This window comes from Sinocyclocheilus anshuiensis, unplaced genomic scaffold (genome assembly GCF_001515605.1).
Source record: "Sinocyclocheilus anshuiensis isolate Anshui unplaced genomic scaffold, SAMN03320099.WGS_v1.1 scaffold101, whole genome shotgun sequence".
NCBI classification, from domain to species: Eukaryota; Metazoa; Chordata; class Actinopteri; order Cypriniformes; family Cyprinidae; genus Sinocyclocheilus; species Sinocyclocheilus anshuiensis.
This window is the reverse complement of record NW_015540892.1, coordinates 1471505-1488643: the sequence shown is the minus strand read 5'-3', so window position 1 is coordinate 1488643 and position 17139 is coordinate 1471505. Positions and strand designations below refer to the sequence as shown.

The 17139-nt window shown below is 36.4% G+C and overlaps 3 protein-coding genes across 6 annotated transcripts in view; all 3 read left to right on the top strand.

The window, feature by feature from the left end:
- nck2b (NCK adaptor protein 2b) overlaps positions 1 to 4450 on the top strand; it is a 51927-nt gene extending 47477 nt beyond the window's left edge. For all 4 annotated transcript variants that reach the window (XM_016486629.1, XM_016486630.1, XM_016486631.1 and 1 more), the window contains exons 3-4: positions 98 to 813; positions 3624 to 4450. In XM_016486629.1, the coding sequence (XP_016342115.1) occupies positions 98 to 813; positions 3624 to 3818 (911 nt within the window). In that variant the 3' untranslated portion in view covers positions 3819 to 4450. The remainder of the gene's footprint in view (positions 1 to 97; positions 814 to 3623) is intronic.
- A 5474-nt stretch (positions 4451 to 9924) lies between these two features.
- otos2 (otospiralin 2) lies at positions 9925 to 12527 on the top strand. The gene is made up of 4 exons (XM_016486717.1): positions 9925 to 9928; positions 9991 to 10056; positions 11933 to 11950; positions 12343 to 12527. Exons 1-4 carry the CDS (start codon positions 9925 to 9927, stop codon positions 12525 to 12527), a joined length of 273 nt encoding a protein of 90 aa, XP_016342203.1.
- Positions 12528 to 12972: 445 nt separating this feature from the next.
- On the top strand, positions 12973 to 16519 carry LOC107688886 (augurin-B-like). The gene is made up of 4 exons (XM_016486716.1): positions 12973 to 12997; positions 14233 to 14300; positions 14400 to 14561; positions 16291 to 16519. Exons 1-4 carry the CDS (start codon positions 12973 to 12975, stop codon positions 16438 to 16440), a joined length of 405 nt encoding a protein of 134 aa, XP_016342202.1. The 3' UTR covers positions 16441 to 16519.
- Positions 16520 to 17139: the final 620 nt, after the last annotated feature.

Here is a 17139-nt window from a genome sequence, read left to right as displayed (position 1 = left end):
GCCCTTTCTCTTCTACTTCTAATTATCAGAGCTCAGAGGCTTGAGTTTTACATAATGACTGTGTCTGATGTCTAATATCTCTCTTTCTCTTTCTCAGGCCTGGGAAAAACGAAACGCAAAACGAGCACACGGGAAGCCTCTCCAACACCCAGCACAGATGAGTACTCGTCTAACGGGGGTGGAGCAGAACGAATATATGACCTGAACGCTCCAGCGGTGGTGAAGTTTGCCTACAATGCAGAACGGGAGGATGAGCTCAGCCTGGTGAAGGGAGCCCAGCTGATGGTGGTGGAGAAATGCAGTGACGGCTGGTGGAGGGGCAGCTATAACGGTCAGGTGGGCTGGTTCCCTTCCAACTACGTCCAGGAGGAAGAGGTGGAGGACACATCAGCCGACCTTCCCGCTGTCTTCTCCTCAAGGCCGGGCCTCAGTAACGGTCAGGGCCCCAGGGTCCTTCACACTGTTCAGACGCTCTACCCCTTCAGTTCCGTCACGGATGAGGAGCTGAACTTTGAGAAGGGCGAGATGATGGAGGTGCTGGAGAAGCCAGAGAATGACCCAGAATGGTGGAGGTGTAAGAACTGCCATGGGCAGGTGGGTCTGGTGCCAAAGAACTATGTGGTTGTGCTCAATGATGGTCCATTAGCCTCAGGCTCCCATTCCCAGCAGAACAGCCACACGGAACCCTCCCACACGGGGAAATTCGCCGGAAAGGACTGGTACTATGGCAGCGTGACACGGCACCAGGCTGAGTGTGCACTGAACGAGAGGGGGGTGGAGGGAGACTTCCTTGTACGAGACAGCGAGTCCTCTGTGAGTCAAGTGTTTATCTGGATCTGGATTTTTGGTAAATTAAATAAAGCTGAAATATAAATTAAATATAAAGGCTGTGACACAGCAAGTCGACATCAGAGAACTGGCAGTGACGAAAACCTTGTATCGCCTGCATCTGGGCCAAAAGGTTGTGCTTGAACACATCACAAAGACTACAGGGCAGCTAATGATTAGTATTGAAGAATTTACAGCGTTAATCAATATCCCTGCCCTTTCTCTTCTACTTCTAATTATCAGAGCTCAGAGGCTTGAGTTTTACATAATGACTGTGTCTGATGTCTAATATCTCTCTTTCTCTTTCTCAGGCCTGGGAAAAACGAAACGCAAAACGAGCACACGGGAAGCCTCTCCAACACCCAGCACAGATGAGTACTCGTCTAACGGGGGTGGAGCAGAACGAATATATGACCTGAACGCTCCAGCGGTGGTGAAGTTTGCCTACAATGCAGAACGGGAGGATGAGCTCAGCCTGGTGAAGGGAGCCCAGCTGATGGTGGTGGAGAAATGCAGTGACGGCTGGTGGAGGGGCAGCTATAACGGTCAGGTGGGCTGGTTCCCTTCCAACTACGTCCAGGAGGAAGAGGTGGAGGACACATCAGCCGACCTTCCCGCTGTCTTCTCCTCAAGGCCGGGCCTCAGTAACGGTCAGGGCCCCAGGGTCCTTCACACTGTTCAGACGCTCTACCCCTTCAGTTCCGTCACGGATGAGGAGCTGAACTTTGAGAAGGGCGAGATGATGGAGGTGCTGGAGAAGCCAGAGAATGACCCAGAATGGTGGAGGTGTAAGAACTGCCATGGGCAGGTGGGTCTGGTGCCAAAGAACTATGTGGTTGTGCTCAATGATGGTCCATTAGCCTCAGGCTCCCATTCCCAGCAGAACAGCCACACGGAACCCTCCCACACGGGGAAATTCGCCGGAAAGGACTGGTACTATGGCAGCGTGACACGGCACCAGGCTGAGTGTGCACTGAACGAGAGGGGGGTGGAGGGAGACTTCCTTGTACGAGACAGCGAGTCCTCTGTGAGTCAAGTGTTTATCTGGATCTGGATTTTTGGTAAATTAAATAAAGCTGAAATATAAATTAAATATAAAGGCTGTGACACAGCAAGTCGACATCAGAGAACTGGCAGTGACGAAAACCTTGTATCGCCTGCATCTGGGCCAAAAGGTTGTGCTTGAACACATCACAAAGACTACAGGGCAGCTAGCATGTACTGTATATTCTGCGATGGTCAAACATCAGCTTGGTGTTTTAGCTTGGCCTTTATATGAAAAATTAGAACAGAAATACAGTGGGTACGGAAAGTATTCAGACCCCCTTCAATTTTTCACTCTTTGTTATATTGCAGCCATTTGCTAAAATCATTTAAGTTAATTTTTTTTCCTCATTAATGTACACACAGCACCCCATATTGACAGAAAAACACAGAATCGTTGACATTTTTGCAGATTTATTAAAAAAGAAAAACTGAAATATCACATGGTCCTAAGTATAAATGGCTGCAATATAACAAAGAGTGAAAAATTGAAGGGGGTCTGAATACTTTCCGTACCCACTGTATGTTTAAATTGAAGCACTACAATTATAAACTGGAAATAAAATAAAACAAAAACTGAAATAAATATAAATTAAACTAAAAGAATGTAAAAAAAATTAATAAAAATAAATAAATAAAATGGTGAAAAGCATATAACAAAATTACTTTAAATATAACAATTCTATTATGAAAACTGAAAGTATAAAAATAAACGCTCATTCAGAATATTCTTAAAAACTGCAATTTAAAAAATTACTATAAATGTAACTATTCTATTAAAATAAAACTGAAAGTATAAAAAAAGCTCATTCAAAATATTAATAAGAACTACAATAGTATATAAATAATACTAAAATAACACTGGTCATTTGATATAATTGTAAGTGTAAGTTATAGTTTAGTTTGCCATTCTTTGGTTTTAGGCACTATGAAAGTGGCTCAGCTTTTACCGGTGTTTATTGTCATTCGCCAGAAACGACCAATCTGCTCCGGGACAGGTTATGCTCTGGGTTAGAGAGCTTACACTGAAATTGGACCAATCATTTGTAAGCAATGTGACATTTCTAATGCAATTATAATGCAAAAGTTATTCCCCTGGTTTCTTTTGTTCCAAATTATTAGAGTTTTACAGACAAAATCACCTGGATTTGAGTCATTTATTCTAATTGTTTTATTTATATGGTATTTATTAGACATGTGGACAACTTTTTCTAAAAATATAAGGTACTTTGGTTAGTTTAGATTGCAAAATGTCTTGTCGTGTGACCAAAAAATGTTATAATATTCATAAATTGTGGATATTTGTAAAAAGCACATTTAACATTCCTGTATATTTAATGTATAAGGAAAATGTTTTATTACTTTTTACATTACATTTTAGGGCCATTAATTTTTTAACTTTTCTATAATGTTTTTTTTTTAAACCATATAAAACAAGTAGTACATTTTAAAAAGCTTGATAAATTTAGTTACATTTCTTTATCGTGGACAATATATGTCATTGAAATAAACATGCTTTTCAATCTAGAGCAGTTTTTTTCAATCTGTTACTGCATATTTGGGATGTTTTCTCTATTGCATACACCCAGCTCAGGTCAATCAGCTGATGAGTTAATTCAGCTGTGTTAAATAAGGAAGACACCAAAAATGTGGAATGCTGGGGAGCTGCCAGGAATCTAGGGCTTATGGCGCCACCTGTAGGCTGAAGTTCACTAAACGAAAATTCTGTTTCTTTCTCTCCTTCTCTACAGCCGAGTGATTTCTCAGTGTCTCTGAAAGCAGTCGGGAAGAACAAACACTTCAAAGTGCAGCTGTCGAATGGAGTTTACTGCATTGGTCAACGCCGCTTCAGTACTATAGAGGAACTGTTAGAGCACTACAAAAAAGCTCCCATCTTCACTAGTGAACATGGAGAGAAGCTTTACCTTATCAAACCCCTCCAGTGACCTTCCACACACAAATGAGCCTTATAACCAGGCCTTACTGGACCAGACCAGATCTGACCTCACACTGAGCCAAGTGATCTGCAACTCCTACTTACCCATCATTTCTCACCAGCAAACAGGGGACTTACTGAATACTAACCCACAGGAAAATCGCAGGATTTAACATTATGATGTTGTTTCTGCCAATGTGTACTTTCTGTTCCTGTGTCTCCATGTTGCTTTAGCTCTTCTTTTCACCTGGAGTGGTTCACCTAAATGAATATCGCCTTTTCCAAATGATAATTGAAGCACTTGCCCATGGCCTTGACCGGCAGCTCATTTTCTGTTCACGCTTAGCTGACATCGAGATACAAGAAAGCCAACAGATGCAGCCTTCATCTGATACAGACTTCGACTGATAAAGTCGTCACAGGGCAAGTGCACAAATACAGACGCAGTGGAATTACAGGAAACTGTATATACAATACATAGGAGTTGCCAAAGAGAGAGTGGTGACAGGTACTTGTCCCCTGCTGGATGAACTGAGAAATGCCAACAGGAGGGTCTTATAAGATGAATGTTTTGTAGATGCTTAACCAAATGTGCCACCTTCACATTCAAGCACTGCTCATCTAATATATATATATATATATATATAAGAGAAATCTAATATATATATATATATATATATATATATATATAAGAGAACTATATCCACCTCATTCAGATTGACACATCTGTATCAGCATTAAAGTGTTGACACAGACCTCCATATTACAGCAAAACACTGTTAGAGTTACTTTTCTAAAGGGCACCATTTGGTCTCTTTACAAATGAGTCCATTCAGCTTTTAGTTTCCTAGCTTTTATAAAAGTATGGTACAACTGAATGTTACTGAGCATTGTTATTTAAAACTGTAGTTATTTAACGTGAGAAAAAAAAGCTGCGGAGAAGTACATTGTAGTGAGCTCCACATCTATGATAGCTGTGCAAAAGTTGAAATACTTTTGTTTGATTAAACATTTTGCAAGAATAATGGCAAAGTCGTGTGCTTTTTATTGTTTCTGGGTAATGTATAGTTCAAAAATTTGGGGTCAGTAAATTTTTTTTTATGTTTTTGAAATCTCTTTTTTGCCCACCGAGGCTGCATTTATTTGATCAAAACATACAGTAAAAACATAGTAATGTAAAATATTGTCACAATTTAAAATAATTATTCTATTTGTTTTCTATATGTTTTAAAATGTAAATTATTCATGTGGTGGCAAAGCTACATTTTCAGCAGCCATTACTCCAGTCTTCAGTGTCACATAATCCTTTAAAAATCATTGTAATGTGCTGATTTCGTACTTCGTATAAGAAATAATGTTTTTTGTTAAAATATTTCTGCTTAATATTTTTGGAACTTATTGTGATTTTTTTTTTTTTTTCAGAATTCTTTGATGAATATAAAGTTCTTAAAAATCGTTCATAACATTATACAGTGACTAAGAGTGACTCTTGAAGGACCAGCACCACATCCTCTTGTACCACTGTTTGAAGAATTTATCTTCCAGAATCTGGCAGTAAGTTTCGGGAATTCATTTTTGTCCATCTCCTATCCTGAAACTCTCCTGCAGAGATTGACTAAAAATGAACCACATGGTACAAGAGGATGTGTTGCTGGTACTTCAAGAGTCACTCTCAACTTATCTGTCCATAAAGCCTATAAAAATTAGTCTTTGTGTATTTCACAACACTTCAGCATGTTATTCTTATTAAGTGAGGGTCATTTCTTAGGATTTTTTTTTTTAACCCAAGCAAAGTCTGAGAACCTGACACCTTGTAATTCTGGAGACTCCAGGTAGGTTGCAGTTCTGGAAAATGGTGGCGCTGAAGACTAAATGGTTTCTGATGGTTTTACTCCTAATTCTTCACATTAATTTTTAATTGCAGTTAACGTGTCTTTTCTTCTCCACCTGTTTTTTTTTTTCTCTTTTTTTTCTGACCCTGCTCACGCAATGAGCATTTCGCTGTGCAATGGTCATGTCTTAACTTTGCAATTTCTGTATTGCATTAGTTTTGAATATTTCTCATGGGGATTTAATCATTTTTGACTTTTCAGTCTCAGTTAAATCTCTTTTTTGGCTCATTTGATCAGTAAAAGAAAATGTGTCTATAATTATGCACACCTGAATTTAAGGAGTTTTTTTACTTCCATGCTTCATGGAATGTATCACTTATAAATTATTAAATACAAAATTATTAGTAGTTATTAAGATTGATGTGGTTTGGAATTGGTAAATTGTGCTTGGAAAAAAACATGATCAGAATATCAATGTGCCTAATAATTATGCACGCACTGTAAATGTCTTTACTGTTACTTTTGATCAACTTAATGCATTCTTGCTAAAACACAAAAAAGAATACAATTGTTTTGAATACTGCATTGATTATATACGCCTACTATTAAAAAGTATATGAAATAACGTGCAATATGGAACAATATACATTGCTAAGAGGAGAGAGACTAGTTGTCATCTCAGAAATGGATATGCTTATTTGACTTTATTTGCAGTGGAAAAAAAACTGAAACTTTTGGCAGTTCGAATCACAGATAGATGTGTTTTTACTTTGGGTTTGTAATGCCTGAAATGGTAAGTCAAGGCGGGTCTATATATTTCTTATTATGATTTTAAATGTGTATTTAACCTCACAACGATCTCAAAGTTACAAGAGGTTTTAAAGTCTGATTTTGTGGTGACTGCTTTAAAATTATTTTTTTATAATCATAATTCAAGTGATGAAGAATTTTGAAAGTCTGACAGTAATCGGTGTTGAGTACTACTGTAAGGTTAACACTGTTTGAAAATGGTTAACAGTTGAAAACTTTAGAAAAAGTAGTCAAGAGTAATCAAATGTAATTAGTTACATTAATAAAGTAATTGAAAGTTACACTACTTATTACATTTTAAATAGGGTAACTTGTAATCTGTAACTTAATACATTTCCAAAGTAACCTTCCCAACACTGTATGTGTGTGTGTATATATATATATATATATAAATAAAATTATTTGCATATTGTGCACTATTACTACTAGTAGCATACTATTATGAGCGGCCTCCAATAAAGTCTTTGTGCTTGCATGTACTGCTCACTAGAGGGCGCTAAAGTATTTTGCCGTATTAAACTATGTTATAAACGGTTTATCAAAGGTTGGCAACATTTTGGAACCCAGGGACGCCCACTCAGACTCTCAGCCAAGCCAGGGACCTCTAATATGAAAATGCTAGCAGAACATGACCAGACATTTCATTAATATTATTAACAAGCATTATTAGATTATAATCTAGTTATCAATTGCCATGTCCTGCATTTATTGCGTTGCCTGCCTGAAAAATAGCCACATCTAGAAATATTTAGAAATGTGGAACGTTTTTATTTTTTTAATGCAATGACTGTTATATATAAGGTAAAAGTTCTGCAGTTGATTCTAAGTGTGCCATTTGCATTTGGAAGCTGTTGTTGTGAAGCCACATCATGAGGTCAAATGATGTCTCCATGCAGGTGAAACAAACGATTGTTAGGCTTCCAAAACAAAACGAATCCATCAGAGAGATAGCAGGAACATTAGTGGCCAAATCAACAGTTTGGTACATTCTGAGAAAGAAAAGAATGCACCGGTGAGCTCAGCAACATAAAAAGGCCTGGACGTCCATGGAGGACAACAGTGGTGGATGATCGGAGAATCCTCTCCATGGTAAAGAAAAACCCTTTCACAATATCCAGGCAAGTGAAGAACACTCTCCAGGAGATAGGTGTGTCACTGTCAAAGTCTACAATCGAGAGAAGTCTTCACAAGAGCAAATATAGAGGGTTCACCACAAGGTGCAAACAAAGCCAGATACGACTTTGCAAAAAAACATCTAAAAAAAAGCCAGAACACTTCTGGAAAAGTATTTCTTTGGACGGCTGAAATTAAGATCAACCTGTACCAGAATGACGGGAAGAAAAAAGTATGGAGAATGCTTGGAACAGCTCATGATCCAAAGCATACAACATCATCTGTGAAACGGTGGAGCAGTGTGATGGCATGAACATGCATGGCTTCCAGTGGCACTGGGTTACTGCTGTTTAGTGATGATGTGACAGAGGACAGAAGCAGCCGGGTGAATTCAGAAGTGTATAGGAATATACTCTTTGCCGAGATTGATCTCAACCCGATTGAGCTGCATTTCACTTGCTGAAGACAAAACTAAAGGCAGAAAGACCCACAAACAAACAACAACTGAAGTCAGCTGCAGTAAAAGCCTGGCAAAGCATCACAAAGGAGGAAACAGTCTGGTGAGGTCCATGATTTCCACACTTAACGCAGTCATTCATATGCGGAGGGTGAACCAACTCCAGGGCAAGGCTAAAAGCAGCCAAATGTAATAAACATCATAAACCCGTCTTTTTAGTCAAGAACCAGACATGGGTGTCATGTAGGCTAAAAAAAATGTTTAATGGGACTGAATTTGTATTTAACGTGATTATAATTTAATAAAAAAGTTTAGAAATTTATAATTATATAACGTTTCCTTTCCACGGTTATTCAAAAAGCGAATAAATTATATATAGAAAGTGGCATTATCACTGACATTGATCTATGGCGAGTTTAAGCACACTCAAAAAAAACAAAACTATCGTTATAATCACTGAAGCTGTACACACTGTGAAATGAATCTCTTACTTACATTGTACTTACATCTGCGCTTTGTTGTTTATGATAAGAGATTTCGCAAGAGTTCCGGAATTCAGTCAGCGAACGCGCGCGCACTCAACAAAACAATGCCTCTGATTGGCCATTGCATTCCTAGGCTCAACAGAATTGTGTGTGATTGGTTAAAATGCGCAACACTGTAAAAACGCCTAAAATGAAATACGGTGCAACATGAGCAGATTTTAATTTAATGCCGCAATCGACACTGTCTAGTCATATTCACTTTGTTAGCAACAGACTTAATAGATTTAATTTATTTGTGCAGGGGCATTTTTGTCCAATTTAGTGCCATTTTTGCCCCAAGTCCCCGTGGCTTCCCCAGCCTTATACATGCTCCAACTATGCAGTCATTGCCTGCAAAGGATTTCCAATCAAATATTAAAAATGATCATTTTATTTATGATTATATTTATTTGTCCAATTACATTTGAGCCCCTGAAAATGAGGGACTGTGTATAAAAAAAATGGTTGTAATTCCTAAGCATTTTATGTTATATTTTTGTTCAACTCATTGAATTTAAGCTTCAATTTCACCTTGTTTGTTTTATTTTAAATCTATTCTGGTGGCATACAGAGCCAAAATTATGAAAATTGTGCCAGTGTCCAAATATATATGGACCTAATATACTGTATACTGTATATATATATATATATGACTACTAATCTCACAGAAAATAATAAAATGAGAATATTGCGAAACACAAACACAGCTACAGTATAGAAAACATTTCTTGATCAAAATATCGGCCCTGTTTTTTTCTGTAAGTGCTTTTGTGACCTAAAGGGACATATTAGTTTAAGATAATTACTTTTTTGTACATTTAAAATCTACTTTTCAGTAGACTTTTTATGTGCAACACAAAACTTCATTTACAACAGATATGTACACAAATCTATCCTGGAATGTGTTACAATGTGTTAGTTTGAGATATTTCCACATGAAATGTTTATTTGAAACTGACACACATACAGACAACATTATATTCTAAAAAAGAGAGGTTGAAACCCTGAGAAAGTTTTCTCTGAGATCTCTTCAGTCTGTGAATTCTTAGACAGTACGGCCTCTACTTTAACAAGGGATTCTTTCAGCTGTGGAGAGAAGTGTGAGAATCTCCTGCAAACAAAAAGGTATAGAGTAAACGAGCAAAGAAATGAAGGGTATGACATGAAAGGTCCATGTGAAAGGTAAACAACACCGTTCCAGCTCAGACTTGGTGTTCTACTTAAAGGACTGGGCACCAAGACACACCAGTCTCCAGGAACATCTGCTGCAGGTAATCTTAGGCAGACAAATAATGCACGATTCATTTCTGTGGTTACTTTAATACAATCTTTTTTTTTCTTTCAAAATGTTTTATGTTTGAATCTCTTTGAAGTTTGAAAATGGGTAGAAAAATGACTGTAGAGCCTTAAATTTAGTCTGTTGCTATATTACTTTCAGTGGGTGAGCATGTTTCGTCTGTTGTTTCTCACTCTTCCTGTGTTTGGTTTGGCTTGGACTGCTCTGTCTCTCAGGTAAGAAAAGCTGACAATTTGGGGATGTATACATCACCTTTCAAAGTTTGGGGTCAGTGTGACTTTTTTATTTATGTGAAACAGCAATACAGTGAAATGTTACAATTTAAAATAGCTCAATTATCATCAGCCATACTCCAGTCTTCAGTGTCACATGGTCATTCAGAAATAATTGTAATGGGTTGATTTGGTGTTCAAGAAACATTTCTTACTATTATCAATGTTGAAATAGTTCATATTTTTAAAACTGCTTAATATTTTTGAGGAAAGTATGACACTATTTTTTCAGCATTCGCTGATAAATAGAAAGTTCAAAATAAAATTTATTTTAAAAAGATTTTTTTCTAGCAATGTAAAAGTCTTTATTGTCACTTTTGATCAATTGAATGGATTCTTGTTGAATAAAAGTTTATATTTCTGTTCTTAAAAATTCTAATTGACCCCAAACTTTTGAATAATAGTGTATGCAAATTTTTTTTGACATTTTTTTATACATCTTCACCATTACTCACACTGTATGTTTCAGTGTGCACTGATATTTTGGTAATAATTTCTATGAAGCCTGCATTTATAATGTATTTTATGGGTATTCTTAAGACATTATAATGTAATTCTCATATCTTGGTGTTTTCTCATAACTTGATCTTGTTTAAGATCTGCACAATATATTACTATCTTTATAGATGTCAGGAGTGGTTGTTCATATTTGAGTGTTTTTTTATAAGGCTAATATTAATTTCAGTTTGAGCTAGTTTAAGATTACTGATAACCCTTTTGCATCTAAACAATGCAATATGGTTTTGTTATTACAATAAAATAATTCAGTCACACTTTATATTAAGTAGCTACGGTGTCTTCATGTATTTGTGTAAAAAAGAATGAATTGTTAGGTACTTATTGTGTTTGTGTTGAAACTTTTGCTACTGTTGAGGTGGGATACTGGTAAGTGTTGCTACAATTTATCATGAGATGATACAATATAAGTTTTTGTAAGGCATTATGAATGCATTATAATGCATTAAAATACTCTTATAATGCATTATAAACAGGCTTCATAGAAAGTGTTACTGAAATGTTGTTTTCGCTCTCAAGAGCTGTTACATTCAGTTCAAGGATTCTTCTTATAGTTTTTGTGAACTAGATAAGAATTGCAAAGATGGCAGAAATAATGTAAAAACAGCTAAAGGCTACCAGATTTAAGGCACTTTTTAGCTGAAATATTCTGGCTTTGTCAAACATGCTGAAACTTCTGAAAGAAAACTGGCAGAACATTGAGAACAGACAATAGCTCAACTGTTCCTCTCAAACACGGGACTGCTTACAGAAACAGACAGCTCTGCTTTTTTTAAACCCGTGTGTGCACGCGCACACATGTGTGTGTGCAAGTGCGCAAGTTGAACAGTTTAACACGCCACTGCGAATACAGAATCTGTAATGTACAAGGATAACAGATGAATGGAAGCTTATGAATAATGTGATATCCTTGGCATTAAATCAAGACCTTAAGAATCACTCAGATCACTGTACATACACATGAACTACTACTTTCTATGCAGCTATCATTTATTTTAAATGTTCAGTTTTAGGAACAAAATTACTTAATAGATTTTTCTTCAGAAGTGGTGCATGAATGAAATGATTAGTCTTAAATTAAGGTCAGTGCAGTAATTTAGAAAGTCATGCCACTGCTGTCCACTTTCCTGCCAGATGTGCCACTTTCTATTCAAGCTTTACACATTACTTAGTAATTACATCTCATTCACATTTATTGGTTCCTAGCCTTAAAAGAGTTGCATCTATACTGTTTTACATATATATTTTTATATTTATTCAATTAATTATATATCAAATGTCCTTCTATTTATTTTCCTTACAGAGGCAGTGGAAAACCAAGGTGAGTTTTAAATTCATTTTATAAATGGTTTCACTTGTGCAATGGGGTTCTACAATGTCCTAAAATATGATGATGGGGGGGTGGGATTATTAGTTATATAATCTCTTTTTATTCCATAGTTGCTGAAAGACTAACGATTTAATCATATTAAACAAAACTAAAAATCTAAAAGTTATTTCTTTTAAGAAAAAAATATTAAATTATTTGTTTTATGTGTGATAATTCTAAGAATTCTAATTAGTTACTTTTTTTTTAAATTTGGAAGTCCTTTTTTCCCATTGTACCTTATACTAAACTGTATGATTTAGAACTGAACATTGATTTTCTGTATAAGGATCTGTTCTCGGATCTCTTGTGTTGACCTCTTTTTTGCCTTTCTGCTTGGCTTATAGCTGAATCAAGGGAAAAAAGGAGTGTGCCTAACTGGGCGCTGACATCTTCAGACTTTTTCGCCTGGATTGAAGAGCTGCGTTCTCACGCTGGCTATGACAAGATTGAGGAATTGGCCAGAACCTTCTGGGCTCACTTCCCTTCCGCCAGCCACCTGGGTTACGACCCTCCCGCTCCAGAAGAATAATGCCGTCTGAGTTGGAGTCTGTGTTGTGGAGACCATTTGCCCCTTTCATTATGGCACATCTCTTGGAAAAGAAGACAAACAGTCTTTATTATTTAGCGTAACTTGATTTAAGCCAGGGCAAGATACCCTGAGAAAAGTTCATTTTATTTTTTGGGGGGGTTAAAAGTTACGTAAAACCCCTTATGTAATGGCATCCAAAATCCAGTAAAAGTATCTTGCTCACAAACTCTTTTATAGACAAAATACTTGCTCCTGAGTCTTCTTTAAAATAAATGCACACTCTGGATTTGTACTTGCTACAAAATAAATAAAATATAACAATATAAATGTATGCTACACACAGGTATGGTAGAAGGCCATATAACTATTGTTGAGCAACACAACTGAGCACGCAGGTGTGCTGTTATCAGTGGGAATGCAGTCCAGGTGCAGAGAAGACCTCTGAATGAGGGTCATCCCCCTCGGGACAAGTACAGTACATGCAGGAACACGGTTTGACTGTAACAAAATCACACTATCATGTGTGGAAGCTTTTAGAAAATACAAAGAAATATAAACACATATCATAAAAGCAAATGTTTCAGTGATTCTCTTTTTGATTTTAACTTTATTTGGTTTGTTTGGATATTATTTGATTTTGTTAGTAACATTTTACAATAAAGTTCAATCCGTTTACAATAGTTAAAAAAGCCTGAAAATGTATCAATTAACAATCTATTAGTTAACATCTTGTGAAGTGAAAAGCTGTGTGTTTATAATAAACACATCCATCTATATATCTGTGGATTTTGATGTGAGAGGACAACAGGTGGTGGACTTTTTCACTGGAGGAAGCATCATTATAGATTATTAGCTAATATTTTGGCTAGAAGCGAAGGTGTAAAGTTAACATGGCTTAATTATGGATTTATTTCTTATAAACATAAACAACTTTTCACTTCCCAAGCCGTTAACTGATGGTCTGGAGTCGTGTGGATTACTTGTTCCACTAGGCTAAAGTTTTACAGCATTTAATGTTAATTTATACATTGATAATTTGCAAATTTACTTTTGTCCATTAAATCATGTCAATTCATACAAGTTGAAATGTTAAAAATGCATGTAGTAGTATATGCAGATATTAATGCTTATAAACATTATTGTAAATTGTAAAAAAAAAAAAATATATTCAAAGTAAAGGATAGAGCTTTTAACTCTCATTCATATATTTTACAACAAGGAAGATCAGAAAAATATGATTCATTAAATTGCTTAGACTTAATAATTTGATAAAGAATGGAATTCTACTCAGTTCCACTAACTTTATTAAATGACTAACATCTGTAGCATTGTGTGATATGAGAACTCTGGTTTCATATACAACAGATGCCATGAAAACTGTGAAAAAAAATAGTTCTGTATTGTAGATTCACATGCATAAATATACAATCATATGGCTACTGCCTTACAGTTACTGTATGTTTGGGTTCCTGTGAAATAACCATAAGCCTTCTTCATAAATTCCTCATCAGCTTCTGACCTCCAAAGCTGACAGAGATTGATGGCTGATATGTTCCAAGGGAAAATAACATGGCTGATTATAAACTAAAGACATCACTGATATTTATAACATGGGGGTGTGGAAGCTTTGGGCTGTAGATCAGGTCACAGTCTCTGTGTGTCATCGTCAGAGCGAGATAATTGGGCAGCGGTTCTGTCCCTTTAGGCTGTTATCATCCTCTGTGCTTAAAACACACGTTTCTCTTTTACACTGATCTGGGGCCTGCTCCTCTGGTCTGTTGAAATAGTAAAACTAGTTTTAAATTGCATAGGAATCATCTATAATATCTGACTCTGGCCTCGATTTTTTCCTGTTCTCTTTCCACAGCAAAGGAGCTGGAAGCCAGGCCCAAAGCACAGATCGCAGTGTCGCAGTCCAAGGCTAAAGAGTTTCTGTCAGTTTTTCACAGGTTTAAGAGAAACGTATGGGATCGGAGCCGTCCTGATGTCCAGCAGTGGATCCAGCAGTTCATGTACATGGGCTACGATGAGGCAGTGAGTAAAACAGTGATCACACAAATTGCATCAATTACTGTATGTGAAATCGTCATAACACATCCAAAAAGTGCATTCGCACTCACACTGACTGCGTTATCATGCAGTCTTCCTTATCATTTTATTTTTAAGTGCATGAATTAATTAAATTTTGATATAACCATTGGATGTCAAGTAGTTATCAGCAAAATCAAATGAAGCTAAGCCTATAGTTATTATGAGGACCAGTGTGCTTTGAACACTTCACTATGTGATTAGTGCAGTGCAGCTGACTATTGATGCATACTATAACACTGGCACAACTGACACCTGTGGCCTGCTGGACACAGCTGCTCTTGTGTGTATGTGCATTTGACTTTATTCTGTGAAAAGGCCTGTTCACACCAAAACGAATGTTCGGTGTGAGAATTCGGTGCGATAAACATTTTAATTTGAGGTTTTTGGTCACATGCCCAGTGCAACTGCTGTTACATAAAACTACGACTTGTTGGCACTCACGAATGGCCTATTTTGCTACACGACAGTGAATAGGAGAGGACTATTTTAGAACCAGCAATGCGAGAAAATGTGTTCTCCCTCGAAATCAGGGCTCCATCAACTATCAGTTAATAGTTATTTTAAAAGCACAAAAATGCGATTAATATAAAGGGGCTATATGTAAGAATTTTTATGTATTAATCACTTTTTTATTGATAATCTGTGAACAGCTTGTGTTTTCATATATGAATCACTTTTTTATTGATAATTTGTGAACTTAAAAAATGAAAACGTCCCCGGAGTTTCTGTTCAAGGGTGCCCTCCAGCTTCCAGTATGAATGAAACATACATTACATGTGTTTATAGGGCTCTTTATAGGCTTCCATAATGCACTCACCATTCTATTTTGGGTAAATATAGGAAAAAATAATACTTCTTTTTAAAGAAATTTGACGTAAACATATGCAAATTGAATGGAATTGCTAAATTGAATAAATCTCTTGTCTCTGTACTCTTGTATTTTGTTGTTGTTTGATGAACACCATAGCAATTCAAATCTGAATGTCTGTTTGAAAACATGTAATTACTTTTACTCCCTTTCTTCTCCATAACAGGCAAGTGTCAGAATGGGGTAACTGGAGTATTTCTATTTTTCTATGCGCTCTACCTACTGTCAGAACTTGAATTTGCATTTTCATTCAACGTCTGCCGTTTTTAGACATTGAACTTAACAGGCAAATCCATGTGAAAAATGACTTTATGCACTGAACATTCCTGTTGGTGGCCTGAACACAATAAGATAATTTTTGAAAAACATACTTTTTAAAATATATATAATACAATTACAATTGTTCCTCACAACAACTATCATATTAATTCATAAGATCTGGAATTAAGTCTTGTGGACTACTTTGATGGTACCTTTATAGTGCTTTTGTGTTCTATTTGAAGCTTCAGTCCATATTCTTTGCAAATGAATGGAAAAATAAATTACCAGTTACATTACATATATTATAGTACATATACAGTAATTACCAGTACTTACATTTCTTCATTTGGGTTTGATGAGTAAATGATGAAAGAATGAAAAATGAATTCTCATTTTTAGGTGAACTATCACTTTAACTCTCTAATTTTGGTTATTTATTTATTTTAAATTTCTTTCATCAAAACCTGTCCATTTTCCCCCCTGAGACTGAAACTGAACTCCTGACATGATCCGTTGTCTCATTTCACCATTATGTATTTTCAGAGACTGGAGACTGATCTCTCCTATTGGATGGACCAGGCCAGATCAAATGACCAGGGCTGGCAGCATCATCATGATGAGAATGCACCTATGAGCCAACAGGACCCCAGTTCCTACAGACACGGGGCTAATGTCAATTATGATTACTATTAAAACCCCTAGAACCTAACATTCGCTGTGAAACCTGGAGACTATTGCCTGACTTGTAAATCACTCTAATGCTCTAAGGCAATATACATACCACAGAACCTACAGTATGTCCCATAGATGATGTATCATTTATTTTTTTACTATGTGATTATGATTATGCAATTTCTTTAGGGTAAGCCAATCAAAATAGAGAGAGGAATGAATGCACATTCAAATAAAAATAAGAGTGTTTTTTTCCTGTTTGTATTCTATGACTGTATTACATCCTGACTGTATTGTTAATCTAATGGTAGTTTGAAGTGGCTGTAAGATGAAGTGGATGTAACATGTATTGTGACTCTGACACACTTGCACAGACTTGCTTAAGCATATACAAAAAGGATATGAATATTGATAAAGGTGACTAATTTAACCACACAATGAATGGGCTCAGATTAGCAGATGTAGTGATTTCATGACTCAATTCATATGAAAACCATGACATCTGAGGCTGAGGGTAATAGAAACCTCATTTGCAAAGTACTAATGAATAGAGGACAATAGGCAAAACATTTTGTTCTCCAGAATTCAGACAATAGTTATGTCCCAATTTTGGGGCTGCATCCTTTGAAGGTTGCCGTCCAAGACTGAATGCAGTGGCGCAATGACGGCTGTCCTATTTCAAAGGCTCCTTCAAAATCAGCCTCAAAATGCCTCCTGCTG

Bases quoted from the DNA above. Each gene is read 5' to 3' on its own strand.
- LOC107688886 (XM_016486716.1), top strand. From the start codon at position 12,973: ATGAGGGTCATCCCCCTCGGGACAA. The intron at 12,998-14,232 runs GTACAGTACATG...CTGTCCCTTTAG, and splicing joins GGTCATCCCCCTCGGGACAA to GCTGTTATCATCCTCTGTGC. The intron at 14,301-14,399 runs GTCTGTTGAAAT...TCCACAGCAAAG, and splicing joins ATCTGGGGCCTGCTCCTCTG to GAGCTGGAAGCCAGGCCCAA.